At 33.8% G+C, this 9,699-nt stretch overlaps 1 protein-coding gene across 1 annotated transcript; it reads right to left on the bottom strand.

Annotated features, from left to right (window-relative positions):
• Nucleotides 1-2,594: 2,594 nt before the first annotated feature.
• On the bottom strand, nt 2,595-7,580 carry LOC148623498 (uncharacterized). The gene is made up of 2 exons (XM_088565339.1): nt 6,579-7,580; nt 2,595-4,375 (listed from the first exon to the last, which is right to left on the bottom strand). The coding sequence occupies exons 1-2, from the start codon at nt 7,504-7,506 to the stop codon at nt 4,338-4,340; spliced, it is 966 nt and encodes a 321-aa protein (XP_088421465.1). The 5' UTR covers nt 7,507-7,580; the 3' UTR covers nt 2,595-4,337.
• Nucleotides 7,581-9,699: the final 2,119 nt, after the last annotated feature.

Raw genomic sequence — 9,699 nt, 5'->3', positions numbered from 1 at the left:
TTTAAAAATTTATTTCTGACATGCCTCCCCCTTTTTCTTGATCACATGTCAAAAATCCTAAATCTTTAAATTTTCACAAAAGGTGATATATTTGGCATTAAATTTGTAAATACAGTGTTTTCACATTAAAACATGACCAGTAAAGGGCACCTAAAGCAAAAAAAGTGCTCAATAATGGATTTTCCATGTTGCCATAGGGGAATGCTTATATGGCCTTAACCGCAGTAATGAAAGTGAGTTTTTCCTCATTTCTAACCTAATTTTTGCTCAAATCTACACAAAACTTGATTTCAAGTGCTTATTACTACCATATTTAGGTAAATACAGCCCTCAAAGTTTAATATTTGATATTTTTACTAAATTTTCTACACTTTTTACAAGATAGGACATAAAAATCAGCCAAAAAGACCAATTTTCCATAATTTGGACCTATAACTTAAAAAAATGCATATTTTGAAGGATTTTTGTAGTGTATTCCTCTCATGGCAAAGTTAACAAGATCTTCAAGTAGTTTAAAGCTATTTCAAGAAACTTTTCATTTTGCCATGGCTTCAGCTTAACAGTCACTTTTTGTCTTAGAAAAAATAAATAACTATACAGGTATCTTCCTACACACATACTGAATGCATTTGCAAAGTTTCAGTGAAATGTGACAAGCACTTTTTTAAATATTTGATTTTTAAATATAGGGTAACCAAGTTGTGCGAGCAAAAAAGTGAAAATATTCTACCATACTGAAATGCATTAAATATTTGCAAAGAACTTTTTCTGACTTCTCAAATAAGAAATATCAATCACAACTTGTTTTTTAACAATATTAATGAAGAAATAGTTTTAAAAGTAATCATTTTCTGAGAAATTGGTCTATTTTTAAAAATTTATTTCTGACATGCCTCCCCCTTTTTCTTGATCACATGTCAAAAATCCTAAATCTTTAAATTTTCACAAAAGGTGATATATTTGGCATTAAATTTGTAAATACAGTGTTTTCACATTAAAACATGACCAGTAAAGGGCACCTAAAGCAAAAAAAGTGCTCAATAATGGATTTTCCATGTTGCCATAGGGGAATGCTTATATGGCCTTAACCGCAGTAATGAAAGTGAGTTTTTCCTCATTTCTAACCTAATTTTTGCTCAAATCTACACAAAACTTGATTTCAAGTGCTTATTACTACCATATTTAGGTAAATACAGCCCTCAAAGTTTAATATTTGATATTTTTACTAAATTTTCTACACTTTTTACAAGATAGGACATAAAAATCAGCCAAAAAGACCAATTTTCCATAATTTGGACCTATAACTTAAAAAAATGCATATTTTGAAGGATTTTTGTAGTGTATTCCTCTCATGGCAAAGTTAACAAGATCTTCAAGTAGTTTAAAGCTATTTCAAGAAACTTTTCATTTTGCCATGGCTTCATCTTAAGGCTAAAAACCACTAATTCCACTTCCCATAGGCTTCTATGCTAATTTCACAATATTCAATGGCTTCTCTGGACTTTACCTTAACTTTAACCTGCAGATGACTATATATCAGCATGATTCTACATATGTCAGCTCACAATCCTCAGAATGGCATGTGGGGTTAGCAGACTTGCAGTGCAGTACTGGTCACCGGAAGTGAAGGGTCTATAAATAGCATGGGAAATCCCAGTGTTTTCACAAGATAGGGGTATATTTAAAAATCATTATGGAGATTAGGCTTCACATCACAAGAAGCAAAATGCACCTATAAAATGTACAGAAATGTTTTTCCTTTCAGAAACTCTTTAAATTTTTAAAATAAGATGAGAACTTTTTTCACAGCACTATGAGGAACAGGGGTAATTTCTGCGTAGGACTATTTTTGCGTACGTTCCAAATGCTCATTGGTTGAATTGGTGGTCTGTAACCTAAAGGCCAAGGGTTCCGGTTTGTCCTCCGGGACAGGACCGTAAACCTTGGCTAACGAAGATGTATGAAAACAAGAACATTTGAACTTGGTTTTTTCAAATACACAATTATAAAAGAACTTCGGGTAAATCTAGATATCACGTCGTTATTGATAATGACAAATTAAAATATTCTAATCAAGTGATTAAGTATGACTAGTGAGTACATGATTTTGTGGATTCGTGGCATTTTGGTCATAAAAGTTAAACCGTTAACATGAAAAATTAAAGTTTTAGCTCCCATTTCTGTAAATTCATGCTAAATATTGTCCTTATAACAGACAATAATGCCCACTGCGTTATCTCTATTTTTGCAATTTGACGATTATTCGAGGCGTAAACATTCATATAATCGATATAAACTGAATTATAAAATTAAATTGAATTGAAGTAAATGAGTACTTTGATTTCTCTTGTAGTATTCCCCAACCCTAGACAAATATCCATAAACTAAATATGCAAAACATACGTTCTCTTTGTTATGAATGAATGATTCATAGGACTGATGCGAAAGTAATTATGGGTGTAACACCTTTTTCAACCTTCTCATCGTTACTTCCGCTCTACCAGGCTTTCTGTTTAGATTATTTGTTCAGCCATAACGGAAATCGAATAACAATCCGGGGCATATGCGACATACTATTCTATGAATTGATGACATTTCGTATTATGCAAGACTTTATTGCAAATAACACAGAAAAGCTTTCATTAAAACTAAAAGGAGATTCCAAAAACTACCAAATAGCAAGGTTGGCAAAATAAAAAACACGGTCAATACGAGTATTGACCGGATCGGTGGTCAACACTGGTTTTTACCGGTTAATACCGGTCAATACTGGTCAACTGGATGTTAAGCAATACAACATATGAACAGGGGTTCCTAAAAAGAATTAATTATATTTAATGTGTACTGTTTATTACAAAATGACTTTTCACTATTCACCCTTTGACCCATGTGTCTTTGTACTTCTGTCCTGACTATGTCCTTGTAATCTTTGTACTTCTGCCCTGACTATGTCATTGTAGTCTTTGTACTTCTGCCCTGACTGTGTCATTGTAGTCTTTGCATCCGGCACTGGTTTTATTTGTGTCTCAATAAATGATGTAGAAGTTCCAAATAGGATCTTCGGGTTTCATCTTGATGAGACATGCTGTGACAATGACCGAGTTGTGTTTTAAGCTTATAATTAAAGGACTGGTCATTTTTGGACATTATTATATTTCATCAGGTAGGAAACTATACAAATGTACACGAAATAAGCCATAGAGAGTAATTCCTCAAACATTTTCCATTTTTCCATACAATAGAATTTTATCTGGTACGTGAAAAAGCTTTAAAAAACATGTATTTTCTTAAATTTATCTCTTCTGACCACTTTTATGGTCTTTTTCCTGGTTATGAGGGTATGTTGTTTTAACAATTAAAGTTGTTAATTGACGGTACCATCTGTCAGCTAGATAAGGAGTAACCTCTTGTTACCTGTTATTTACCTGCAATAATCATTTCATCAAACAAAGAAAATTTCATGAATTTTAGTTTTGATTTATTATTAAGTTATGTATCCATTTTTTTTAAAGGAAATGTATATTTTTTTATAAAAATAAATACAGCTAAAAAGAGATATTTGAAATATAAGAATACAGAAATATAAAAGTTATTTGATATACTAATTTTTTTCAAAATGCAGTACATAAAATAATAAAAAATGACAGAAAGTCTGTTTGCCAAATTTAAATCGACCAGTATTTACCAGTATTGACCACTTTGGGAGTATTGACCAAGGCGATTATAACCGGATAAAAACCGCTGGTATATACATATATGTTAGACTATAAAGCAACTAAATATGGACAATATCGATTATAACCGGATAAAAACCGCTGGTATATACATATATATGTTAAACTATAAAGCAACTAAATATGGATAATATTGACTGCACCATGGACTTTTCCATGAATGTATTAATCAGGGGAGGATCCAGGATTTTAGATTGGGGGGCGCACAGTTAAAATTTTTTAGGGTAATTTTATGAAATATTCTTCTAGAGTGGGTACAATGTAGACATTTTTTTGTGGTAAAATTAGCGAGAAATTAAAGTTTCAACCAAAAACCGCCTAAATCTACAACTGACAACCCATGCTTTCCAAATTTAAGGGGGAGCGCACGCCCACGTCCCCGCCTGAATCCGCCCCTGTTAATTCATTTTAACATTCACTACCTGGTAGCATAAAACAAGCAGCTGTATACAAATAAGCTCAGCATTTTCCAATCCAAGTTAAAAAATAAAGTTTTGATTATGGCATATGTCAGATCGCGTATTTTAATCTGTGTGGTTGTAAATCTAAATTGTCTTGGCTGCATGTGGTCTTGGGATAGAAACTTTACGTTTTCTGGATACTTCATTTTGCTTTCTTTGCTGGGATCTTCGGGTCTGCTTCTGTAAATAGAGACCATTGATAAGATATATTTACTCAGTATACAGGTCCATACAATACTACAAGAATGTTACCACAAATTCTCAACAATTAACTCTTGATACCCTATCAGACAAACTACAAGGGTTTGCGGAGCACAGCATGTTACGACAGTTGGGGCAAGTGTGGACACCTTGTTAGTTTTTGACACAATTAAGCATTGGGACTTACAATTCATTATCGACATAACAACTGGTTGGACACTATAATGCACAAAATTTGAAATTCAAATAAAAAAATTCAAAATCAGACCAAAAACCAAAAAAAGTCGGTTTTTTGGGTGTGGCCACTTTGACCCATTGTAACTGAAAAACTGAAAGAGATATCTGAAATCTGATTGAAAACGCAGGCATGGATATTTATGAGGAATCCAATAAAAAAATCGAATAGGACCAAAAATTAAAAAAGTAAATTTTTGGGGGTGTGGCTCTTTTGACCCCCTTATAACTCGAAAACAGTAACAGATATCTGAAATCTGATTGAAATATGCAGGAATGGATTTTTATAAGGAATCCAATCAATTTTCGTAATCGGACAAAAAATAAATGTTATTTTCTTCACATCAGGAAAATGCATGTTTCTGGCCGTTTATTTCTGAAAAGTTCAAGTCTTTACGCCCAAAATCAATTTAAGTCTGACCATTGTGGTAAAGAATATTGTGAAACTGTTCAAACAATTTCATTGACATTTCTTTGCTTTTACTAGAGTATTACAGTTGAAATCTATGAAATGCTTGTTTGATGCCCCTTTTTTGTTCCTAATACTAAAACTATAACCCCCTAAATCAATACCAACCTTCCTTTTGTGGTTTGTAACCTTATTATAAAATTTTATAAAGACACAAGTTATCGCACGAAAAACATGTGTCTACGGACGACGCCGACGCGACAGGGACGACGACAGCACCATACCAATATACGACTGCAATTTTTTTGCGGTCATATAAAAAATTTTATCAGAACCGAAGTGGTCACTTTTTGACCCCTTATTCCTATATGGTTCCAATTGAAACATCCAATATCGAGGCACCTATCAGTTTAAATATGAGATCCGTTCATTTCTACTTAAGTTATTATTCGGACATACGGAAAATGCTTGTTTTATGCCACTTTTTGGCCCTTAATTCTTACAAGGCTCAAGTCTTAATCCCCAAAATCAATCGCAGTCTCCCTTTGGTGGTATGATATGACACCTTGTATAACAATTTCATACAGATTCATTCACTTATAGTCATTGTCTGGACATCGGAAAGGGAAAGCAATTTTCTGGCCCTCGTCTTGGCCCATAATTTCCAAAAATGATCGTCTTCACCACTAAAATCAATATGTCTCAGTCTGACCATTGTAGTATAGACAATCGTGGAACATTCCTACGCCTTTTCAGGAGTTATATAGTTAAATTATATGAAATGCTTGTTTTGGGGTTCTTTTGGGTCCTAATTCTTAAAAATAAACAAATGAATACCAACTTTCCTTTGTTGTACGGAACATTGTTATAGATTTTATAAAGATCAACGAACTAATACTCAAAGACTCAAATTATCGCACGAAAACCAAGTGTCTACTTTATGGACGACGACAGCACCACACCAGTTATACGACAGCTTTTTTTCAGTATAAAAACGATAATTTCATTGGTAAAAGCCAAATTTTTAACAACTCTTAAAAATGTGAAATTCACAAACGTTCTATTAAAACATACATATGCTTATTACATAAAATATGAATCTGTTCATTTGAAGTGCATTTCAAATCACTGCAGCTTTCAGGTTGACGGAAACCAACTACTCGCAATCGTAGAACAAAATGATCAATTATCACTTTAAACTGAACAGAATATCTATCATAACGATGTCTTTTGAAGCAACACACTCTCGCCACTAAATTATTGAAGTGTTTCAGGAAAATGGAAAAATATAACCAATCAAACACGGATAAAACCACGTCTTACCTTAATTGCAATAGGGATGAACAAAATTAAACTAAGATGACGTAACTAATACTCCAGTGAATTTGCAATTATAGGACTATCTTTTGAGACACAAGTAACACTTTTATACATATATTTTTTTAAAACCAAAACAGATTCATAACTATACGTATACATGTAGGAATGTTTGGTTACTGATTTTTTTATTGTTGAAACATAGAACAAATATATACTAACCGTTTGTCTTCCTTTTTACCGGTGACCCACAAAATCTTTTTACCGCTTTCTCCACCATTTCTTGGTCGTTTTTCTTTAATTTGTCGAAACCATCAACTAAAGATGGCAATGCATCTGTGCCATGTACGCCACTGAAACTTTCTTTCGGTAGCTTTTCGAAACATTCGAAGTGGCACCATGCAGTACTAGCTACACCGAAGTTAGCTTTCCCAATAAATCCAACACGAAGTTTGTCCTTTTCAATGCTCTTGGAACATTCCTTGCATGACGACTTGGCAGATTTTGCGTAATCAGCATTCAACAAATAAGACTTGGGTCCCTTTTCAACAGCAGCCTTAAAATGTAAAGGAAGATCACCTTTAAGAGCAGTTTTATCACCATCGTTCAGCTGACTAAATCCCTCAACAACTTTTTCTACTGGCTCAGATCCATTTATACCTCTTAAACTTTCACTTTCGGACCAAATGCAGGCATAATGGTACCAGGCCGTTGCCCCAAAGTTTGCCTTACCGGCAAATCCTACACGGAAAGCTCCTTTTTCAATGGGTTTCAAGCATCCTTTGCAAGACGATTTTGCAGACTTCGCGTAATCAGCTACCATGGGAAGTTTCGCTTCAGTGGAATTTGCTGTCTTCCCGGCAGCTTCTAAGCAAGATTTCGACAAATCAGAATCAAGCTTTTTTTTGTCATCACTTTTCAAATCGCTGTAACCCTGTACAACTGCTCTAGCTCCCTTAGATCCATCTACTATTTTTAGATTATCGTAATCAGGCCACACACAGACGTAATGATACCATGCAGTAGCACCAAAGTTAGCCTTTCCAATAAATCCTATTCGAAGTTCGCCTTTCCCGATGTTCTTCTGGCATCCTTTACACGCAGACTTCCCAGATTTCGCATACTCGGCAGCTAACGGTTCAGAACTCATCTTTCAGCTTACCACTAGTTTCGTTTCCAAACCAAAAGTAGGTAATATACTGCAACGTGTTCGGGCAGAGTATAATGCAAAATTGATTATGACGAGGATATTCCTCTCAGTTAGGATTGTATAACATTCTAATTTCATTATAATCCAATCATGGTCCTTCTGGGCGCATTTATATTCAACATTGATATCCAACAAGTGGCATAATAATATGGGAAGCCAAAGGGATCAAAATTCTAAATGCTTTTTTTTTGCTTATTTCTAGTGCTTATTTCTAAATTCTTAATGCTTACTTCTAAATTCTACATGCTTAGTTCCAAATTATTAATTTGTGTGGAAAAATGGGGTATTTTTGGTCATTTCCCAATATAACCAGTTTAGCTCATTAAGAACTACATTTCTATAAATTTAGAAATTTTGTACCTGATACATTTAAGGAATGACTTGTATATTTTTTCGGTCTTAGAAGAAATAAACTCAATCACGTGGTGCACAATAAATATCCGGCGTAGCAAGTTATTTGCAGGTATGCACCACGGGCATCGAGGTAATATCAATAGACCCAAAAAAATATAACAGTCATTCGATATAATTTAATTTTAGTATTAAAATTTGACGAGTAAATCATCAACAAGGTTGATGACATCACACTCACATAATAAAATTTGGTCTATGAGATGATGGACATTTTTTTATCCAATTAGAACTATCGTAAGGAGCGGTCGTGCGAGATCCGCAAGGATAATCAAGACCGTAAACCACCCCCCAACCCCCCCCCCCCAAAAAAAAAAAAAAAAAAAAAAAAATCATCAGAATTAATATATCAGAATTAAGACAGAAACATTCATGTAAGACGTATCGTGCTGGTTTCATTACAAGCAATAGCTTTTCCTAGCCGTCTCTTAGCTTTAATTGTAGTTTAAGATACTTAGTATATTGACTTTTACTATATTGAGACAAGATTTTTGTTGGTTACGAACTCGCTATGTAATTGAAGATGAAAATGTTATTATAGATGTCAAAAACCAAAATTAAATTGGTCGAGTGAAGAAATGAATGAATTAATGAAGCAGTGACAAAAGATAGCTTATTTTTCTTTGTTATGGTAGATACTTGAATAAATGTAGGAGTCACAATTATAACTGCTCTATGAGAATTTGTAATCTCCTGAACGAAAGTCATCCCAGTGAAAGTAGTAAAGTCAGTGGCGGATCCAGGGGGCAGGGCCGGGGGACCCACCCCTTTCGAAAATTGCAATTTTTATTGTTGAAAAATTGTTCAAGATACCCTCAGAATGCAGGATTTGAGGTTTAATATTTCCCAAACCCCCTAGCAAATTCAGATCACTTAATAATCCGCACCAGTGATCCTGTCAAGAATTTCTTTTTGGACCCCCCACCCCTTACCTTAAACTCTGGATCCGCCACTGAAAGTAAATATTTAACTTTACAGATTACTTACTAAACTTATATGTTTGATTAATTGATAAAATTGTTTATCTCAGCAAATATGATAATTGGAAATCTAAATCATTATTTTTGTTGAATAATTATATCAAGTTTAAAGTGTCCATCATTATTCGATTATAAATGACTTTTGGTTGGGATTATGTCGGAGAATTTTGAAAGGTCTGTCTGCAGCGATTAGTAAGAGAGGAAACGAACATCTGCTGCTGTGTGGAGCTTTTAAAGGACGTTAATTGTAGTATTCACAAATATATTATGGACGGTCGGTTGCGTTACTATATCCCATCTCAATTTTGTTGGTTAGGGGATAATAAGACAGTTAATATATTCCTTTTAACACATCTGTAAATGTTTTTTTTTTTGCTTTGTGTAAAGTTTAATTCGGAGCCATGAAGTTGTTTACGAGATATGCTTACGACAAATGTGGACCAAAAACAGTTAAATTCTTTAGTATATATTTGTGTTGGAATCATAATCACTCATGCATATCATTATATAGTGTCGATTTATTCAGTAAGGTTTCATTTATACCCAGAGGCATAGGAGGACTATCACCGAAGAGAAATATTGACCAAAACTTATTTAAAGTCTAATTATTTTACTCTCATGATATTTGATAATAAGTTGAATTTTCATGGACATCTTCACATGGGTACTTTCATTTTTGTAAAGTTTCGTAAAATTTGTGCTGCAGTAAACTTTAAGGATGACTTGTGAGAAGTGTGAAAAG

This window comes from Perna viridis, chromosome 2, assembly GCF_037379345.1.
Source record: "Perna viridis isolate PV_CMFRI_1.1 ecotype Kerala chromosome 2, ASM3737934v1, whole genome shotgun sequence".
Taxonomy (NCBI): Eukaryota; Metazoa; Mollusca; class Bivalvia; order Mytilida; family Mytilidae; genus Perna; species Perna viridis.
Note: the sequence above shows the minus strand (reverse complement) of the source record. Positions and strands in the feature narration are given on the sequence as shown.

Coding starts and splice junctions, on each gene's coding strand:
- LOC148623498 (XM_088565339.1), bottom strand. CDS start 7,506: ATGAGTTCTGAACCGTTAGCTGCCGAGTATGCGAAATCTGGGAAGTCT. Junction 4,376..6,578: donor GGTAAAAAGGAAGACAAACG/GTTAGTATATAT, acceptor CTCTATTTACAG/AAGCAGACCCGAAGATCCCA.